Source organism: Haliotis cracherodii, unplaced genomic scaffold (assembly GCF_022045235.1).
Source record: "Haliotis cracherodii isolate W230 unplaced genomic scaffold, xgHalCrac1.p SCAF_9, whole genome shotgun sequence".
NCBI classification, from domain to species: domain Eukaryota; kingdom Metazoa; phylum Mollusca; class Gastropoda; order Lepetellida; family Haliotidae; genus Haliotis; species Haliotis cracherodii.
Window position 1 is genome coordinate 13507971 of NW_027266343.1, and position 22598 is coordinate 13530568.

At 41.8% G+C, this 22598-nt stretch overlaps 1 protein-coding gene across 1 annotated transcript; it reads right to left on the bottom strand.

Annotated features, from left to right (window-relative positions):
* Positions 1-2496: 2496 nt before the first annotated feature.
* Positions 2497-21506, bottom strand: LOC139453273 (myeloperoxidase-like). The gene is made up of 12 exons (XM_071234908.1): positions 21344-21506; positions 20551-20683; positions 16251-16498; positions 14932-15111; positions 12434-12518; positions 8722-8831; positions 7300-7401; positions 6539-6640; positions 5325-6042; positions 4154-4323; positions 3461-3563; positions 2497-2803 (listed from the first exon to the last, which is right to left on the bottom strand). Exons 1-12 carry the CDS (start codon positions 21504-21506, stop codon positions 2497-2499), a joined length of 2421 nt encoding a protein of 806 aa, XP_071091009.1.
* Between the last annotated feature and the right edge of the window lie 1092 nt (positions 21507-22598).

Consider the following 22598-nt stretch of genomic DNA (forward strand, 5'->3'; position numbering starts at 1 on the left):
ACATCTTCCCGAGGCAAGTGAGTTAACTGACTCTAAAAGTCCAGTTTCCACCCTTGCCGAACTAGCCTGGTATTATGGAGTTACATTTTGGCGGGACTAACGAGTCTATGCATAGTCCAATCAAAATCGCGCACCGAAATCGAAATCCGTTTCGTAAAGTGTCATGCAGATTTCGGTCGACTGCAGGATTTGCAAAGCATGTGCACCGCTCACTCGTTGTCAACAGATATTTTCTAAATCTTTTCATGTTTTTAATCAAGGTGCTCACGTGATTTGATGCACTTCGCGATGTCAGACTCGTTTTATCACAATATAGATCTTGATTATCGATCAGATCGGCTTGACTGGGCGCCACCGTTTTGTTTGAAGCAAATGCAAGTGATACGAGAGGTGGAATCTGATTGGTCCATAGGAGAGGCATAGAAAGGACATAACTCGGATTAGCCACTGGTGGCGCTACGATCGAGCCCAGGAATTCCAGCCTATTTCGGCAAGGGTGGAAACTGGACTTTTAAAGTCGGTTAACTCTCTTGCCTCGGGAAGATGACCAGGCAACAGTTCGGGTACAATGTTACAGTAGAGCGGCCAGGGCATTCTTCTGGCATGTGGTTTGCACCTAGCACAGCCAGGTCTTGTTTTGGTGACAATGCAACAGTCATACCGTCCTTGTTCAGGTTGAGTACCATATTACACTAGGACAGCCGTTGCTATATCGAATTTTCGATCGCAAAAACATTAACTTGTCATATAATTGTCAAACTACAAGAAAAATAACTGTTAAAGTATGGCATTTATTATATGTTCTTCCATTCTGTCAACAAACGTTTGTTTGATGGCGTCAATCGCGGTAATATCTGATCGTGGTTGTTGTGATCGTGAGTTTGTGGGATCTGCCAATCAGATCGCACACAATTTCGCCGATATTGATATAAATAATATTTGAAAAAAAGTTTGAAAAGAATTAACCAAATAAATTCCAAACAGTCCAGATATGCAATGGCCACTCTTTAAAAACAGAATGTGTAGTACCAGGATTACTTAACATTGTGATCACATGATAACCAATCTTAATGTTGGATGTGGGTTGATGAATTGCAAAACAAACATCGTCAAGTGCGGCCGCAGTCCGGGAAGTGGGACACAATAGGTTGTTTTTTGCACTGTTGGTAATGGAATTTCAATGTCCGGATCCGAAAACCAGATTTCCTGATCAGTGAAGCATTTTATATAGTATATATTTCGTTTCACGTAAATATCCGGGATGCAAGGGGTCCGGATAAGCGGGGTTTTCTTCGCACATTGACACAGTTGGGTATGTTCGTCTGGGTATCATGATGCGACAGCCTGTCGGTTTTGGTGATATTGCAGTGTTCTTTATTTGTTTTTGATATTGCATACATATGAAATACATAATTATAAAAATATTTTTAAAACCATTCTTTACTGTAAGTTATACCATAAACATGTTTATGTTATTCGGCAACAATCATAAGAGGGGACACGTCCTGTCCTAGACTGGTTTACCTTCTGTACTGGGCCTGCAGCCGCTGGGAGGCGAAGGGCAGGGTACCAGTCTAACGATCCGACCCATTTCCGTGAAGCGGGTCTGTCTGTCGAGAGGGCCGGGGACAGGCCTATAGCATATCGCTCTGCGGGAAACGTTGACCCATTTCTGTGCAGTGAGATATTATATCTTTTGCACAGTGTGAATAATTGATGTTTTGTTTGTTTGTTCTTTAACCCCGCATTCGGCAATATTCCAGCTATATGACGGCGGTCTCTAAATAATCGAGTCTGGACCAGACAATCCAGTGATTGACATCATGAGCATCGATCCATGCAATTGGCATACAATGACATGCATCAGCCAAATCAGTGAGCCTGACCACCCGACCCCGTTAGTCGCCTCTCACAACAAGCATAGTCAGCGTGGGTTGCATCATGAGCATCGGTCCACGCAATTGGGATACGATGACATGACGAACAAAATCAGCGAGCCTGACCATCATAGGTCGCGTTGGTCGCCCCTTACAAGCATAATCGGGGGCGGTCGGGTAGCCTTGTGGTTAAAGCGTTCGCTCGTCACGCGGAAGACCCGGGTTCGAATCCTGACATGGGTACAATGTGTGAAGCCCATTTCTGGTGTCCCCCGCCCTGATATTGCTGGAATATTGCTAAAAGCGGCGTAAAACCAAACTCACCCACTCACTCACTACAAGCATAATCTTTTTAACCTACTCTACCCTGGATCTTCACGGGTCAGTTATAAACATAATGCATATATCAACACTGCATTATCTAAATAGAATATCCTCCTCAATGTACATATTCAATCTATAAATATGACAAAAGAATTAATGTTTTCTTTATTATTAACTTTTCCATTTATCATCCTCTTGTACATGAACACATCTCCGACATCATTCGTAGAACAGAGAATCGCCTCGGACAAGACGGCTGTGTGATGCACCATAATCCCATCTCCTTTTCCGGGGGTTAACCGTAATAAGAGTCATCCCCATCGGAGGGTGCTCGTGCAAGGTATCCAGCTTGACCATCGGGTCCATACCCGGCTGGACCATCGCGTCCATATCTGGCAAGGTATGGGAACCTCCTGCATCGCCTCCTCTGAATGTCTGGACCACTACATCTGGTGTAGCTAGATCTGCATACCCGATGACGTCGTTGCATGCCGGCAATGCACCGCGACCACCCAGACCAATCGCTCCACAAAGCAGGGGCTTCCTTCCAGGGAGCTAAGTCAAGATCTGGCAGGTCTTTGCATCGGACCAGGGGGTTGTTACTGCAAAACAATAAACACAGTATCGGTATTTTAGTACCACTGAATGAACTTATTTGTATTTTGTTCACTTCTGGGGTGAAATTTACAGGGACTTCAGGGTAAGACTTTAGCCCCACGGGGGGCCCAGTCGTCTAAGGCGCCGCGATTCGCTGTGCAGAGTTGCGTCCCTTGGGCATGCCAGAAACCTATGATTGTGGGTTCGAATCCCGGTTCGCCCCAATTATGTTTCTAGTTTTGTCAGCACCATACCCGTGCTCGTGGGTTTCACCAAAGTGGTAAACGTCTTAGACCTGCATATTTCGGGCTTTCCTCCCACATTAAGCTGACACGCCGTGATATAACTGGAACTCACTCACTCACTCACTATAGCCCCACAGCAACCTATGCTTGTCGTAAGGCGATTAAATAGGTCGGGTTAACAGGTCCGGTGACTTAGTTGATTGCATGGCATCGTATCCCATGCGTGGAGTGATGCTCGTATCAAACACCCGATTGTCAGGTCCAGACTTGATTATTTACAGACCGCTGTCATAGAGCTGGACTTTTGATGAGTGCGGCGTTAAACTACAGACAAACAAACAAACAAGTGATGGACTAACGAATACCACATTTGGGAGACTAAATGTTACCCCATTTCGGTTGCTCAAACATACTTACATATAATCTGCTACATGGAGTGCATCTGGCTGGATGACAGGTAGTCTGGCATTTACACAGACAACCTTGGCAATCGTCACAGACTGGAGGGAGCGGGACTGACCTGTACCAAAATACCGTAGAAACGTATTATACTGAGAAGAATTTGATAGGAATGGTTCATCGTTCACTCAAACATGAGTGATTCTTACAACCGTAGATTCATGTTAATACACTGAGGAGAATTTGATAGGAATGGTTAATCGTTTACTCAAACATGAGTCATTGTTACAACCGTAGATTCATGTTACTACACTGAGAAGAATTTGATAGGAATGGTTAATCGTTCACTCAAACATGAGTCATTGTTACAACCGTAGCTTCATGTTAATACACTGAGAAGAATTTTATAGGAATGGTTAATCGTTCACTCAACTTGAGTGATTGGTACATAGCTACGTGACCATAATTCCATTTATATTTTGAACCATTAATTGTCAAATCCTAACACAGGATCATTGCAACTTTGGTTGCAGTGACACGACGGAGGACACCAGAAATGGGCTTCAGATATGTGGGGAATCGAACCCGCGGCGAACGCTTTAACAACTAGGCTACCCCACCACCCCGTCGGTTGCGCTGACACGATGGTAAGAATGCCATAGCGAACACGGCGCAACAATGATGCACATACACTGTATACTCAAGCCTCACCTACAGAGAAGCGGACTGGGTCCATGGCCGTCTCGTACCAAAACCTGTCTCCTTCTTTGAGAAGCTGGAACTGATTGCCAATGATGCAGGCAATGGTTGCTCCGACCACACCACCGGGAAGCGGGCGTTCACTGATGGCGCCAGGGAACAGATCGATGTCGTCCGGGTGACTAGGAACAGTGAACGTCAGGTTATCATCTGTCAGGCAGGGTTCTGGTTGCTTGGCAACCTCATCTGTATCAGGGATCTCGGTGGGCTGGTTAGGTAGTTATAGAATCATTACATCAGTGGTTTGGTGTTTGTAGTGTATGTTTTGTTAGTTTGTTGTTTAACGCCGCACTCAGCAATATTCCAGCTGTACGACGGCTGGAATATTGCTCAGTGCGGCGTTAAACAACAAACAAACAGAGTACCAACTACCTGTCTCCTTTTTTTAGAGTGAGTGAGTGAGTGAGTATGGTTTTACGCCGCTTTTGGCAATATTCCAGCAATATCACGGCGGGAGACACCAGAAATGGGCTTCACACATTGTACCCATGTCGGGAATCGAACTCGGGTCTTCGGTGTGACGAGCGAACGCTTTAACCACTAGGCTACCCGACCGCCCCTCCTTTTTTGAGAAGCTGGAATTCATCTTAGCATTGTCTAGACGCTGTAATAAGTCTCCCGTGCCCTGAGACGCTGTCCTGGTGTCATTTACGCTATCGTTAAATCAAAATTTCATATACTTCTTAAACACACACACGTGTATACTGGGATAGCCAATTGTTCCGAACATAGACCCCCTTTAAATGACCAATTGATGTCAGTAAGTATCAGGGGGTACGGGTGGCCCAGTCGTCTAAGGCGCCGCGATTAGCTGTGCAGAGTTGCGTCCCTGGGGCACGCCAGAAACCTACGATTGTGGGTTCGAATCCCTGTTTGCCCCGATTATGTTTCTAGGTTTGTCAGCACCATTCCCCTGCTCGTGGGTTTCACCGAAGTGGTAAACGTCTGATACCTGCATCACATCCTCCCACGTTAAGCTGACACGCCGTGATATAACTGGAATACTGTTAAAAGCGGCGTTAAACCCAACTCACTCACTCACTTTAAGTATTAATATACGGTATGATTGTTTGTAGTTGCAGTCCTTTATTTTAACGTTTGATGGAGATGTGTCAGAGAATACCTGTACAACTGTCCTAGTAGTCGAGCTGCATCACTAGGATGGTCCACTAGTCCGTTGAATCCAGTTCCAAAGTTCTCAGCTGCCGGTAGCTTGCACCATCTCCTCCAGGCGTTGTAGCCGGGTATACCATGATCCCTCCCTCTCTGGATGTTCAGAGATGCCAAATCAAAACTATTACCATTTCTGTCCAAGAACAAGTTATTCGTCACATCCGGCGTCAGGAAACGATCAAATGTTCTTGCATGATCTCTGGTCATTCCGCCAAGCAGCCAAGGGATAGTCTGGCCCCTCGTCTCCACGATCAAAGAAGCGTTTCCGAAGAGAGACCTCAGGGTTTTTTCTCCCTGAATTTCATAGGGTGATGTCAGTTTGGATAATGTTCCGCGGATGAGAGTATGTCCCAGACGATAGGCGGCAGAGGAAAAGGCGCTTCTAATGCTGGGATCTGAATTCTCATTGTAAACGGTTCTGTATCCTCTTTCGCTTGGTTCCAGTCGGAAGAACTTTATGGTCTTCTTGTTGAGGAGAACTGGTAAGAACTCCTCGTATGTGATCTTTTGGATCATAGCACCAACAATCTTCCTGGTCTCCTGGAAGATCCACTCATCATCCCAGTGGGGATTTAGTCGACTTAGGCCTCGGGCAATACGGTTGTGTTGTCTCATCCATATTGTATGCATGCTCGTGAGTCCAGTCTGCTCATTGACTCGTTCATCACCTGTTGACGATATGAATTGTTTGATAGGCATTACTTAGAAGCTGACGGATGCCAAATCAGACATAAATTAAATTGAAATCTAAATTGGATCCGTGAAGATCCGGGGTAGAATAGGTCTTCAGCAACCCATTCTTGCCATAAAGGCGAATAACGGGATGTAGAGGCCTTCAGTGTGGTATTTTATAACTTCTGACCCGTGAAGATCCGGGGTAGAATAGGTCTTCAGCAACCCATACTTGCCGTAAAAAGGCGACCATGCTTGTAATAAGAGGCAACTAACGAGATAGGGTGGTCAGGCTCGCTGACTTGGTTGATGCATGTCATAGATCCCAATTGCGTGGATCAGTGCTCATGATGTCAATCACTGGATTGTCTGGTCCAGACTCGATTATTTACAGACCGCCGTCACATAGCTAGAATATTGCTGAGTGCGGTGTTAAACAACAAACAGATAGACAGACAAACAAGTAACGAAACATCAGCGTGTCACACAAACCTGCTAAGAAGCAGAAGCTCTCTGGCAGTTCCTCGGGAATGCAGTTCTGCACGTCGGAATTGGGAAGCAGTTCAAGTTGATCATCTTGAAAGTCTAACAGTCCTGCAGAATACGGTATAAGTTGATTAGTACTTGACAGCTGCTTATGATATTAATAGTGATTGAGCAATCTCATTAAAATCCCATTACGTGTCACGCCAGAACGACCTTTCATCCGAACAATTGGCTGATGTCGACTACTTGTTGGACATTTCAGTGGTCGGTCAAAGTTCGCGAAAGGTTCTGACGTGACTCGTAATGGGATGTCCTCAGATCTTTGTTTAGCGGCAGCGAGAACTCGGATCTGATTTGAATGAGATTGAGTGGATATGTGAAAAATCTCATGCCAAAATGCCAGTTATTATGTTTTGCAGCTCTAGATAACTCAGCCTCCCACCTTTCAATTCGTGAGCGATGTCAATCTTAAACTCACTCACTAACCCCTTACAGTATCTTGAAAGCTTGTTTAGTTAAATGGTTCTCTTTTCCGCATCACACTGACAAGTAGTACGTGTATAAAACATATTCAAACACATTGCATGTAGAGCTAAAGTAACGTGCAATGGAACACGTGAATCGCCAACTCGGTTACATAGCATACTGGTCAAAAGGAACTTAATTCAGATCGCACTTTTCTTGTTTGTTTATGCAACAGACGTCGTGTACAATTATATAAAACAGATGTAGGAGATCTCCTTTAGTTGAAGAAGTGACTGTATTACCATACTTGTGCAGTCTCAGCGCATCCTGCTCTTCTTGTGTTGACCCATACACGGTCGACCCGTCAACGAAGGCTGTTACCTGGTTGAGCTGCTCCACCGGCTCTGTCATAGAAACATCATACAGTCAACTACAGTCTCTGTCATAGAAACATCATACAGCCAACTACAGGCTCTGTCATAGAAACATCATACAGTCAACTACAGGCTCTGTCATAGAAACATCATACAGCTAACTACAGGCTCTGTCATAGAAACATCATACAGTCAACTACAGACTCTGTCATAGAAACATCATACAGCCAACTACAGGCTCTGTCATAGAAACATCATACAGTTAACTACAGACTCTGTCATAGAAACATCATACAGTCAACTACAGACTCTGGCATAGAAACATCATACAGCCAACTACAGACTCTGTCATAGAAACATCATACAGTCAACTACGGGCTCTGTCATAGAAACATCATACAGTCAACTACAGACTCTGTCATAGAAACATCATACAGTCAACTACAGTCTCTGTCATAGAAACATCATACAGCCAACTACAGGCTCTGTCATAGAAACATCATACAGTCAACTACAGACTCTGTCATAGAAACATCATACAGCTAACTACAGGCTCTGTCATAGAAACATCATACAGTCAACTACAGACTCTGTCATAGAAACATCATACAGTCAACTACGGGCTCTGTCATAGAAACATCATACAGTCAACTACAGACTCTGTCATAGAAACATCATACAGCCAACTACAGGCTCTGTCATAGAAACATCATACAGCCAACTACAGACTCTGTCATAGAAACATCATACAGTCAACTACAGGCTCTGTCATAGAAACATCATACAGTCAACTACAGACTCTGTCATAGAAACATCATACAGTCAACTACAGTCTCTGTCATAGAAACATCATACAGCCAACTACAGGCTCTGTCATAGAAACATCATACAGTCAACTACAGACTCTGTCATAGAAACATCATACAGTCAACTACAGACTCTGTCATAGAAACATCATACAGCCAACTACGGGCTCTGTCATAGAAACATCCTACAGTCAACTACAGGCTCTGTCATAGAAACATCATACAGCCAACTACAGACTCTGTCATGGAAACATCATACAGTCAACTACAGGCTCTGTCATAGAAACACCTTACAGTCAACTACAGGCTCTGTCATAGAAACATCCTACAGTCAACTACAGGCTCTGTCACAGAAACACCATACAGTCAACTACAGGCTCTGTCTTAGAAACATCATACAGCCAACTACAGGCTCTGTCATAGAAACATCATACAGCCAACTACAGACTCTGTCATAGAAACATCATACAGCCAACTACAGGCTCTGTCAAAGAATTAATTACTGACTTTACCCGAAATTAAATAAAATGAAAATGACTCTTACCAAATTCGCAATCGGCGTTAGGAACTTGAATAGAGCGTACGAAGTTCAAACATGTCCGGTCAGTAAACGTTTCATCTCCCTCCGGGATGGGGATGGAGAAACAAACATCCCTGAAAGAGCAGCAATGTTGTGACCATTTAACCTGTGTTATATCCAGCTGCTTATGATATTAATAGTGAATGAGCAATCTCATTAAAATCAGATCTTAGTCCCATTACGCGTCACGCCAGAACGACCTTTCATCCGACCAATTGGCTGATGTCGACTTCTTGTTGGACATTTCAGTGGTCGGTCAAAGTTCGCGAAAGGTTCTGACGTGACTCGTAATGGGATGTCCTCAGATCTTTGTTTAGCGGCAGCGAGAACTCAGATCTGATTTGAATGAGATTGAGTGGATATGTCAAAAATCACATGCCAAAATGCCAGTTATTACTTTTTGCAGCTCTAGATAACTCAGCCTCCCACCTTTCAATTCCTGAGCGATGTCACTCTTAAACTCACTCACATAGAAACATCATACAGTTAACTACAGGTTCTGTCATAGAAAGAACAGCAATGTTGTGACCATTTAACCTGTGTTATTTCCACCCTATACATATTGCATTGAAAAGAAAGGCAAGTATGGGTTTTGAAGACCTGTTCTACTCCGCATCTTTCGCAGGTCTAAATGCGGCGTTAATTGCACCTCACTCACTCACTACAAGTATACTGTAAGCTAACGAATGGCAACCGGGGAACTTACGTTAATCATTACCGTGACCGCCAAAGGATAAGGGGTTAATAACCCTGATATGATCATGCAATGTGTCTACATACTTTAAACCTGACACAATATATACTCACCCCCAAAAGAAACGCGGATCCCATTAACGCGATTAATATATGAAGAATTACTCATATTCAAGAGATATTAGATTGGTTCGATGCACAAATCAACATACTGGTATGTTGTGTGAACCGACGCTCATGAAAGCATCACATGTGACGTCATAGATCAATGATTCGAGATGCACCGGTTTACTCGTACAGGATTAGTGTGTGAAGTTTGGAAATCACGTACAGCATATCGTGATAAAAATAAAGACACGCTGTGGTAACACTTGACTGGTTGTTAGTTTTCTCAATAAGTGGTACACATTGGAAACATCCATTCTTAACGTAGACACTTCGCTGTATGTTTCTATGGTTCGCTTTTCTTTTGGCGGTGAGTATATATGTCCAGTTTTGAACAGACGTATCCATGTAATATCTATTTTGAATACCCTTTAAATCTGATGCTAGTGTGATTCTTAAATTCTTCAAATAGTAAATAATATTTTACCACCATGGCGGACAATATACGCGATTCAGACTGGTCAGTGAGAGGTCTCAAACCACAATACAGTAGACTACGGTTATAACGAACTCGAGGGGACCACTAATTGTAGTTCGTAATAACCGTAGTTCGTTATATGCATACATACAGCATATATACAACAAATGGTCGGGACTAAAAATAAGTTCGTTATATCCGTCAGTTCGTTATAAGCGTGTTCGTTATAAACGTAGTTTACTGTATTTAACATTCTCTGATTGAAACAGCTGATTTGACGGCCACATAATCAGTTTCCAATTCAATCAGTTAGGTGATTTGGTAATGTGGTGTTTTGGTTAACCTGCTGGTGCCTCCCAGGCAGCTTTGGTTGTATACTCCCCAGGGAGCTGAGATTTATAGTCGTGTGCACACTGATTCTTTGACCGGGATTAGTACACACATTATTTTAATTTTCAACGTAAACGTATGTGATATCTCCTAGGTAGCTACATATAGTTTCAGGGGGTACGGGTGGCCCAGTCGTCTAAGGCGCCGCAATTAGCTGTGCAGAGTTGCGTCCCTTGGGCACGCCAGAAACCTATGATTGTGGGTTCGAATCCTGGTTCGCCCCGATTATGTTTCTAGATTTGTCAGCACCATACCCGTGCTCGTGGGTTTCACCGAAGTGGTAAACGTCCTAGACCTGCATCACTTCAGGCTTTCCTCCCACATTAAGCTGACACGCCGTGATATAACTGGAATAATGTTAAAATCGGCGTTAAACCCAACTCACTCACTCGCTCACAGACAGTTTGAAAGTAATATTAGCATTTGGCAAGTTTCTAGATACCATGTATTCTCTGCGTTGTTTCTGCATAAATACATGTTTCAAATTGCTGCTTTTAAATCCATAAAGAATTAAGAATTGACATTCACTTTGTGAGATTTCATTGGATTTTGAATCTTCGTAGAGTGAGGGCCAAACTTTATGATCGTCGGAGCTTTCGACGACGTTCATATAATGTTTGGCCCTCACTCTATGGAGGTTCATACTCCAATAGACTCACACAAAGTAAAAGCCAAATCTTTTTTTTTATCACTATTTTGTGCCTCAAAGGACGTAGACCTAGATCTATACACAATTATAATTAGTATGTGTGACTTCATGGTTACACCGACAGCCATTCAACAACCAGCTGTATCTCGGAATAAAATAGTTCCTCAAAACGAGAGGTGACATGAGCGTATGTATGCTCAACGTGCTCTACAGGAACATGCATTCACATAATATCCTCATTAGATGAGAAAGGTCTGTTCAGAACTACCTCAGTAAGTCAGTCACAATGACAGCGCGCTATAATTCATTTACATCAAGTACAAGACGTCAAAATGGCCGACACGTTAAACGTGACAAGAGAGATTTATAAATGAACCTGTGGCTATTACAAGTGTTTGCCATCACTGATGAATTGGCCGATCATTGAAATGGGATTGTAAAGATGTGTCAAATAGATCCTAAATCCATAGACTGATGAATACTGTCACTGTAGTCTAGACAAGAATGGATACCAGGATAGTTGGGGTGTACTTTGCTTCGTTTTGTTCTGACCGCCTCCGTGGTCTAGTAGTAGAGCGTCCACCTGGAGAGCGGAAGGTTCGGGGTTCGATTCCCGGTCGCGTCATACCAAAAGATACTTAAACGATGGTACTTGTTGTTACCCTGTCTGGCGCTCGGCATTAAGGGGCTAAAACAAGGACTGGTCGGCTCGGAGTCAGGATACTGTGTCTGAGTGGGGTATTCATGTTAAACTGCGGCATGGTATCTCAGTGGGCTAGCGCTATAAATCGGACTCAGGTCGGACTAGTACAAGCCGCCACACACACACGTACGTACACACACACACACACACACACACACACACACACACACACACACACACACACACACACACACACACACACACACACACACACACACACACACACACACACGTGCATGAAAGTCGCTATATAAGTGCAATAATCTTGCACACGACGTTAAACCCCATTTCACCCTACCTCGTTTTGTTCTCTAGGATGGGCTGTAGCGAGGATGTGCTTTAACGGACATTCAACCAAACTATATAACGCTAAACGCTAAGTTCAAGATTAAAGGGTTTAAATTACCAGAAAGAACGCTTCTGTGTTTATTCGTGCAAGGGAATTCCCAGGCGTTTTCCAAAGAATGTGGAAGTAGACCGTCAGTGAATAGAGTCTCGTGAAAACGTCACAATGTGTCGTTCATACACTTAAGAACTTCAGTTTCGCGGTCATGTGACCAATGGAACAGCCGTTTATCGTTTTAACATCACTTAAAAATATTCCATAGTAAACAAACGGAAGGACATACTTACAATGTAGATCATGCACATGCCTTACCTGTCTTCGAGAAGATCGATGAGAACCTGCGGAGTGCCGGGTGGGATGTCATCAATGCAGCACGTGATAATAGACTCATCGTTTCCTGCAACCACAATGGTCACATTGTATAAATAATGTATGCTGTATAGACAAATTTAGCATTTTGCCTGAATGTTTAGTTTCACTGTTTAGACCACCAATACAATTGTCAACGCGTCTGTCTTTATAGTGTAGGTAGACCACCAATACAGTTGTCAACACATCTGTCGTCATAGAGTAGGTAGACCACCAATACAGTTGTCAACACGTCTGTCGTCATAGAGTAGGTGGGTCACTATTATAATTGTCAACACGTCTGTCTTTATAGTGTCGGTAGTCCACCAATACAGTTGTCAACACGTCTGTCTTTATAGTGCATGTAGACCACCAATACAGTTGTCAACACATCTGTCTTTATAGTGTAGGTAGACCACCAATACAGTTGTCAACGCGTCTGTCTTTATTGTGTAGGTAGACCACCAATACAGTTGTCAACACGTCTGTCTTCATAGTTTAGGTAGACCACCAATACAATTATCAACACGTCTGTCTTCATAGTGTAGGTAGACCACCAATACAATTGTCAACACATCTGTCTTTATAGTGTAGGTAGACCACCAATACAGTTGTCAACACGTCTGTCTGTATAGTGTAGGTAGACCACTTATACAATTGTCAACACGTCTGTCTTCATAGTGTAGGTAGACCACCAATACAATTGTCAACGCGTCTGTCTTTATAGTGTAGGTAGACCATCAATACAGTTGTCAACACGTCTGTCTTTATAGTGTAGGTAGACCATCAATACAGTTGTCAACGCGTCTGTCTTTATAGTGTCGGTTGTCCACCAATACAGTTGTCAACACGTCTGTCTTTATAGTGCATGTAGACCACCAATACAATTGTCAACACATCTGTCTTTATAGTGTAGGTAGACCACCAATACAGTTGTCAACACGTCTGTCTGTATAGTGTAGGTAGACCACTAATACAATTGTCAACACGTCTGTCTTCATAGTGTAGGTAGACCACCAATACAATTGTCAACACATCTGTCTTTTTAGTGTCGGTAGACCACCAACACAATTGTCAACACGTCTGTCGTCATAGAGTAGGTGGGTCACTAATATAATTGTCAACACGTCTGTCTTCTTAGTATAGGTAGACCACCAATACAATTGTCAACACATCTGTCTTCAAAGTGTAGGTAGACCACCAATACAATTGTCAATTGTCGGGTAGCCTTGTGGTTCGCTCGTCACGCCGAAGACTCGGGTTGTCCCCCGACATCATATTGCTGGAATATTGCTAAAAGTGGCGTAAAACCATACTCACTAACTCATAATTCAATTCTCAACACATCTGTCTTCATAGTGTAGGTAGACCACTGATACTAATATCAACAAATCTGTCTTCATAGTGTAGGTACACCACAGATACAGTTGTCAACAAATCTGTCTTCATAGTGTAGGTAAACCACTGATACCATTATCAAGTTTGTCGTCACTTTTTTATTCTAGGCGAATCACAGATACTATTGTCAACACGTCTGTCTTCACTTCATATTGTAGATGAATCACTGATATTATTGTCAACAAGTTTGTCTTCACTTTATATTATAGGAACAGTGATATTATTGTCAACACGTCTGTCCTCACTTCATATTGTAGATGAATCACTGATATTATTGTCAACAAGTTTGTCTTCACTTTATATTATAGGAACACTGATATTATTGTCAACACGTTTGTCGTCACTTCATATTGTAGATGAATCACTGATATTATTGTCAACAAGTTTGTCTTCACTTTATATTGTAGGAACACTGATATTATTGTCAACACGTTTGTCGTCACTTGTCGTCGCATAATATTATAGGTTAATCACTGATGGTATTGTCAACACGTTTTTCTTAACTTTATCTTGTAGGTAGACCACTGATATTATTGTGAACACATTTGTCTTCACTTTATAAGGTAGGGAACCACTGATACTAATATCAACACGTCTGATCTCACTTATATTGTAGTCGGATCACTAATAATATTGTCAACACGTCTGTCCTCACCTTTTATTGTAGGTGAATCACTGATACTATTGTTAACACCATTGTATCCCCTTTATCTTGTAGGAAAACTACTCATACTATTGTCAACACGTTTGTCTTCTTTTCATATTGGAGGTGAACCACCCAATGTCAATGTGTTTGTTATACTTTTGGAAATGATACAAAACGTTAACAACGAAGAATGACAAGTCTCGATTATACGACGAAACAGATTTCATTGGACGGAAAAAGCAAAATAGCCATGAAAATTATATGAATGGATCACTGAAAATCAGTGCTGACTCCAGGTTTTCGCAAGGAGGGTAACCGATGACACAATCAGATCTACCTTCGTGCAAACTGATACTCTTGTGAACATGTCTGTTGCACCTGTGTATTGCATCAAATGTACTAGTGATTCCTGACCTACCTCTTTGTATTGGAGTGCTGGTTGTATCATGGTCAATAAACTGACCCCACTGCATTACGAGGTGAGTGTGGGACGCTGAATCCGGGAGATCCTCATCACTAGCATGAAGGGTCCTACTCACGAGACGAGGGTTCGGGAGGGCGTTACCATCCCTGCCATTAGCTCGGGGCTCTGATATTCCTAAAAATACATTTGCATCCATAATACAACCTGTTTCTACTTAACAGATCTCCATAAGCTCCCCTTCATGGGCAGACCACTTAATGCTCATGGGAAAGGGTGGAGAATATTGATAAAAAATAATTTCTTCGATCAAATACTTGAAAAATATAATTGTTTTAGCTGTAATTAATGTTTATCCCATAAACAAATATGGTTTCATTCTTAATAGAAACCGCCAAGTGGTCCGTGAGATGGAAGTTTAAAAATTGTCGGAATTAAAACAGAAAAGATCAACCAGTTTAACTATTACGGTGCCCTATGGAAAGTACCTGCATACAACAGGACCGATACAAGTGATTGTTGAATATCTGGGCTACAGATACGAATGTTGCGTGTTTCCATCCATTGGTATTATGAAGAAAAACATTTGTTGTTTGATTTTAAATGCAAAATACATGCAAGTGATACAAGAGGTGGAATCTGATTGGTCCATAGGAGAGGCATGGAAGGGACATAACTGGTAATAGCCACAGGTGACGCTACGATCGAGCCGAACAATTCCAGCCTTGTTCGGCAAGTGTGGAAACTGGACTTTTATAGTCAGTTAACTCCCTTGCCTCGGGAAGATGCGTAACAGTTTGTAAACAAGTTATTTGTGCCTGGATAACAAATTGGTTTGAAGAAGACTGGAGTAAGAAATGATTTGGCAGCCACATGACCCCTAAAGCAGATGTGTACTGAGCGATTTGTTTCCTCATTAATTTCTTAAAGTTTTAAATCAAATTATTTTCATTAAAAATGAAACCATGTAAACATATCCTTTGAGTGCTGACTAAGTGCCAGCGAAGTTTATCTTTGGATGAATTTAAGATATTTTCAATTGAAAATCACATATATTATGAAACCAAATGAGAGGAATGATTTCTTTTCTTCCTTTTGATTAATGCATATACTTTATTTTCGTACCGTCGTCGGGGCGGTCGGGTAGTCTAGTGGTTAAAGCGTTCGCTCGTCACGCCGAAGACCCGGGTTCGATTCCCGACATGGGTACAATGTGTGAAGCCCATTTCTGGTGTCCCCCGCCGTGATGATGCTGGAATATTGCTAAAAGCGGCGTAAAACCATACTCACTCACTCACTCACTCACTCACTCGTACCGTCGTTGTATTCAGGGGGCATAAATCTCCTGGAAGGGATGAAGGACTTCCCCCATCGGGGGCTGCGGAGGTTGTTGCAGCTTCCGTCTGCTTTGCGGTAACGAGTGTTTGGGTCACAGGTGACCACTTCGTCAGTCGGACATATTCCCTCATCTTGGAAAAGGGTCATAAATAGGGAACTACTTCCGGAAAGCACAGTAGACACATGTGAGGCAACTTCCGATAGACTTCCTTCACCAAAGACAGCCCTACGGGGAAAAGAAAAGCTTTTAAGAAAGAGTCCAGATTTTTTATGGAAATGGTTTTGTCGCTTTTATTTGTAACATTTCTACCTAGGTCTTACATTGACAACAACGGGGACTTCATATACACGTGCAAATTGTCCAACGATGACACTGATCGTTGTTCGGAGTCACATCCCTTTTTCCAGCCAACATCTGCTGATTGTTCAAAGGAGAAATTCTACACTGATTATGATCCTTAATTTGAAATCAGTGTTGGTTGGTTAGTTTTCTGTTTAACGCCGCACTCAGCAATATTCCAGCTACATGACGGTGGTCTGTAAATAATCGAGTCTGGACCAGACAATCCAGTGATAGATATCATGAGCATCGACCCACGCAATTGGGATCTATGACATGCATCAACCAAATCAGTGAGTCTGACCACCCGATCCCGTTAGTCGCCTCTTACGACAAGCATAGTCGCCTTTTACGACAAGCATAGTCGCCTTTTACGACAAGCATAGTCGCCTTTTACGGCAAGCATAGTCGCCTTTGACGACAAGCATAGTCGCCTTTTACGGCAGGCATAGTCGCCTTTTACGACAAGCATAGTCGCCTTTTACGACAAGCATAGTCGCCTTTTATGACAAGCATAGTCGCCTTTTACGGCAAGAATAGTCGCCTCTTACGACAAGCATAGTCGCCTTTTACGGCATACAAGCATAGTCGCCTTTTACGGCATACAAGCATAGTCGCCTTTTACGGCATACAAGCATAGTCGCCTTTTACGGCAAGCATAGTCGCCTTTTACGACAAGCATAGTCTCCTCTTGCGACAAGCATAGTCGCCTTTTACGGCAAGCATAGTCTCCTTTAACGGCAAGCATAGTCGCCTTTTACGGCAAGCATAGTCGCCTTTTACGACAAGCATAGTCGCCTTTTACGGCAAGCATAGTCGCCTTTTTACGACAAGCATAGTCTTCTTTTACGACAAGCATAGTCGCCTTTTACGACAAGCATAGTCGCCTTTTACGACAAGCATAGTCGCCTCTTACGACAAGCATAGTCGCCTTTTACGGCAAGCATAGTCGCCTTTTACGGCATACAAGCAATGTAACCTGTTCGGGACAAACATCTTCCACCTGAAACTTGTAATGTGGCGTTCCACAATCAGTTGACACAATTTGGTACCTTTGGAAGCAGCATTTTACAAACACCAAGATCGTTTTGAAGGTTTGTTCGAAGCATTGTTGATAACACACATTCCTAGGGGTGGTGGGAAAGCCCGCCCAGTGGATAAAGCGCATGCTCGTCACGCTGAAGTACCGGGTTCGATTCCCTACATGGGTACAATGTGTGAAGCTCATTTCTGGTGTTGATATTTTTAAACATTGCTAAAAGCGGTGTAAAACCTCACTCACTCACACATACCTAAAAGTTTGAGACTCTATTTGGAGGCATGGGTGATATTGATGACTACAGAGCTCCAGATAAGCTGCGTATGTGCGTAAAATACGCATCAGAAATGCAGAAATACGCAGTAAAATAAAATTCAAGAGTATCAAATATGCAACGAACATTACAGATACGCTACAAAAAAAACAATAACTTGTGCGTATCATCAAAATATTGTGAAGTAACCTTGCGTATTCGATTAGCAACTCAGCAACGTATTTTGAAATTATACACGGGCATTCTGTCAATCTTGCCAAACTCCACGATGACAGTTACATCATGATCATTTGCCATCACACTTTCTTGTGGAAGAATCGTGGTAGTTTTTAGTCCTATAAAGCTCTCGAACCCAACCGACACCAGTTTGCAGGGACTAGATGATTATTAAATATTTAACTTAAATACCCACATGTGTAAAAACTAGTGGGTAACAGAAATTTGAATGCCCAATTAGAATTACTGATGATTTTAAAATACATGGGTAAAATACCCACTGCAACAAAAGCTTGTCTGGAGCTCTGGACTAACAATATTGATGTCTACACAACTAACGCCTACTTTGTAAATTAATTATCTGATGAACCAATTAATAATTCTGTTGATGAATATTCATTTTTGAATTCTGATATAACTGAATCTGAACTCTTAGAAGCCATCCATGACATGAAACCTGGAAAATCACCTGGATATAGTGGTTTGCCAATTGATTTTTTCAAAAATATACCCCCACTTTGTATTGAAATGTTATTAAAATTATATAATGTTGTCCTTCGGACTGGAATTTATCCCGATCAGTGAACGTATGGTGTTATCGTGCCTATTTATAAGAAAGGAGGCTCCAGTGATCTAGGAAACTGTGGACTATCACATTATTGGTATTTGCAAATATTTGCAAAACTTGTCTGCTGTAGATTAACATTTTTTGGCTGATATTGAGGATAACATAATAAAGGAACAGGTGGGTTTTCAGAAAAGATTTCAGACATCAGATAATATGTGTTTTGAAAGATATAATCCAAAAGTACTTATCTCAGAAACGTGGTCGTTTTTATTGTGCATTTATAGATTTAAAGGCTGCATTCACTTCTTTGTCCAGGAATGGTCTATTTATAAACTTTTGCATGATCGGGTTTAAGGTAGACTGTATAGATTAACAAAAAATATGTTCGAACAAGTTATAGCTTGTATTTCAATAGATGCTGGCTATACAGTGTTTTCTATATGTAAATATGGATTGCGGCAGGGATATCAAATGCCACCTTTTTCTTCTTTTTTTATTAGTGATGTTGTAGCCTTTTAAAATTCTGATGGACAAAGAGGAACTACCATGGACAAAATGGGTTGTATATATTTCTGTTTGTCCGCGATATTGCCATGTTTGATGTTACACCAGTTGGCCTCCAAAAGCGTTTAGATAAAGTTGCTATTTATTTATTTAAAACAAATGGAAATTTGAGGTCGATACTCATAAAAGTAAAATAAATGGTTTTAGAAATAATGGCCATTATGATATTATGAAATATTTTGCTTTCCGACTAATTATCTTGAAGTAGTACCTAGCTAGAAATATCTGGGTGTTTATTTCACCTCATCTGCCTGACGGTACTTAACCCAAAATACATTGGCGCAGCAAGCTTGCAAAGTATTCCAAATATTGCAATGTAAAGCTTCTATGTTTCAAAAACGTCCTGCAGTCTGCAGCTTCATATATTTTTATATTAAAATCTTGCCAATTTTTTTTATATGTTTCTGAGGTATGGAGTTTCCACACATCCCAGATGTTGATACAATTCATGACAGACTTTGTAAATTAGAATTGGGTTTTAAAGGCCAAACCCCGCGAGGGGAGGTTGGGCGAGTTTCTATGAAGGTTGTTTTCAATATAAGAGAATACAGTAAACTACGGTTATAACGAACACGCTTATAACGAACTAACGGATATAACGAACTCACTTTTTAGTCCCGACTATATGCTGTAGTTATGCTGTATATATGCTTATAACGAATTACGGTTATAACGAACTAAAATAAGTAGTCCCTTTGAGTTCGTTATAACCGTAGTTTACTGTAGTTACTTTTTGGTTGCGATTGTTGAACCAAATTTCAAATACTATTCTTAAGCATTCGCACCACTTCGAGTTCAGTAAGGCCGAAGTGGGGGAAAACTGGGCTGCTCATGATGCTGAAAGCTTGTTACCAAAGTATGGTTTTGGAGACTTTTGGCTCCATCAAGGGGTTGGCTATATTTATTTATTTATTTATTGCCCAAAACGCTGTTAAGATATTGATGTACAGATGTAGAACGATACTAACACAACTCCATCAAAATTAGACTTTTATAGACAAATGGAATATGGTTTGGAAGATTATATTTTTTGCATTCACAATACGATTATTTTAAAGCTTTAGCTAAATGGAGACGCTTTAGTCATACTTTAATGATAGAAATAGATCGACAGCATAATATTAACAGAAATTTAAAAGATTGTGCATTTTGCATAGAATAATCATAATACAAGAATGTTCATTCTATGCAGATTTAAGAGACAGCATTTTACACGCATGCATGCACGCACGCACGCACACATATACATACATTGTTTCACGATGATATATACTTACGTGATTTGAGCGATGGATTTAAGCGCATATAACCTCTGCCTCTCCTTGGCTCCGAGTCTCAGTGATTCAGTCTTTGTGTTAAGTATCACTGAATGAAAGTAGAGGGCAGAGCTCCCTCCATGGAAGTCAACACCTGAAGCAGGTATTTCTATGATGTATTTTTTGGCAAGGCACCTATTGTTCAGATTGCTTTCAGCGACTTTCCCGTCCTTACTACTGTTAGGAGTTAAGGTGATGTTTCCTAATATAATTATGTTATTGTTGATCTGAATGTTTGTAAAAGGGAAGAATTAGTAGTGTAATTTGAAACCCTTCGATTGACAAGTTATATTTCAGATTTTACCCCCCCCCCCCCCCCCCCCCCCCACGGTTGAATTCCATTTGAAGCTGACATATGCCCTCTATAAATGAGGGGGGCACGTGTGGCCCAGTCGTCTAAGGCCCCGCGATTCGCAGTGCAGAGTTGCGTCCCTTGGGCACGCCAGAAACCTATGATTGTGGGTTCGAATCCAGTTCGCCCCAATTATGTTTCTAGGTTTGTCAGCACCATACCCGTGCTCGTGGGTTTCACCGAAGTGGTAAACGTCTGAGACCTGCATCACTTTGGGCTTTCCTCCCACATCAAGCTGACACGCCGTGATATAACTGGAATACTGTTAAAAGCGGCGTTAAACCAAACTCACTCACTCACTCTATAAATGAGACACGTAACCCAAACGATTTTAATATAAATATGCTTCTGGTTGTATTTTTAACATGGAAAAATATGTCGGGATAACTCAGTTTGGCTTACCTGCATCGTAGAACCTTTGCTCGTCTTCATAGAGTTTGTTAATGGAAGCTTCTATTACATTTTCGACGAGTGTTCTAGTTTCGTCAGGAGTCAAATCCATAGTTTGTGCAGCACAGACTACAAGTGCAGCACAGACTACGACAGCAACATAGAGGCCTTCCATAGCCCTGCTGTGTGAGATGTTCACCGCGTTTCCCAAAGACTGAATGATTGTTCAAAGTCTTCCTCAACGTCTTGGGACAATCCTGAACCTGTAAGCAGAAAACCTATCGTTGATGACAACATGTCGTCAATGGTCGGAAAAATAGCCTCAAGCTCAAGATTAGACTATCTGGTTTCTTATCAATAATACCGAAAATATTATTAAAGCCAGGAAAAAACATTCGAACAAATAAAAGAGACAAAGCCATTTCCACAATCATAAATAAAGTCTCGATTTTCTGATGGAACCACAGATTCCATTGGGAGTAAAAGTCAGAATAGCGGTGAAAAATATATGAATGGATCACTGAAAATCAGTGATGACACCAGGCGTTCGTGAAAAGGAGAAGAAGGTCATACCCCGCGGAACAGAAGTGTATACTAGAAGCAGAGAACATTGTAAGATTCCGACTATTTCATGAGAATTTGTTTATGAAACAGGAAAACCATAAGCTTATAACCAATAAGCACAAATTAGCTTGGCGCAGCGTCTCGTCGCTGAATCAAACATTTCTCCATCGCTGGTTTGGTCATACTCTCCATACACACATCGCTGTTGCAGTTGGCGACGTTGTTGCTGCAAACAAACCTGATTGACATGAACATTTTAAGAAATTGTATACCTTACAAGGCCACGAAGGACATGCATACTCCTCAATACCAAGAAAAACAAAGGCATAGGATTTATGTTACAATGGTATTTATGTTTTATCTGTTATATGCTGAATGAACAATATCCAGTAGGTAAAGAATCCCACGACTGCCCTCCAGCGCTGTACTGTTATGCTATCAACTTCTACATCAGGAAGTAATATTGTGCTCCACTAGTTTGTAGACCACCTCCCTGGTCTAGTGGTAGACCGCCCAGAGAGCGGAAACATAATCGAGGTGAACCGGGATTCGAACACACAATCACACAATCATGGGTTTCTGGCGTGTCCAAGGGACGCAACTCAGCACAGCGAATTGCGGCGCATTAGACGACTGGGCCACCCGTGCCCCACCCCATTTCATGATGTGATAAGACAACATTTATAGAATAAGTGTGCATATA

Excerpts from the sequence above, each read along its gene's own strand:
- LOC139453273 (XM_071234908.1), bottom strand. The coding sequence starts at position 21,506 with ATGGAAGGCCTCTATGTTGCTGTCGTAGTCTGTGCTGCACTTGTAGTC. Across the intron at positions 8,832-12,433 it reads ATCGATCTTCTCGAAGACAG|GGATGTTTGTTTCTCCATCC; the intron begins GTAAGGCATGTG and ends CTGCTCTTTCAG. Across the intron at positions 4,324-5,324 it reads CTACTAGGACAGTTGTACAG|TCACCCGGACGACATCGATC; the intron begins GTATTCTCTGAC and ends CACTGTTCCTAG.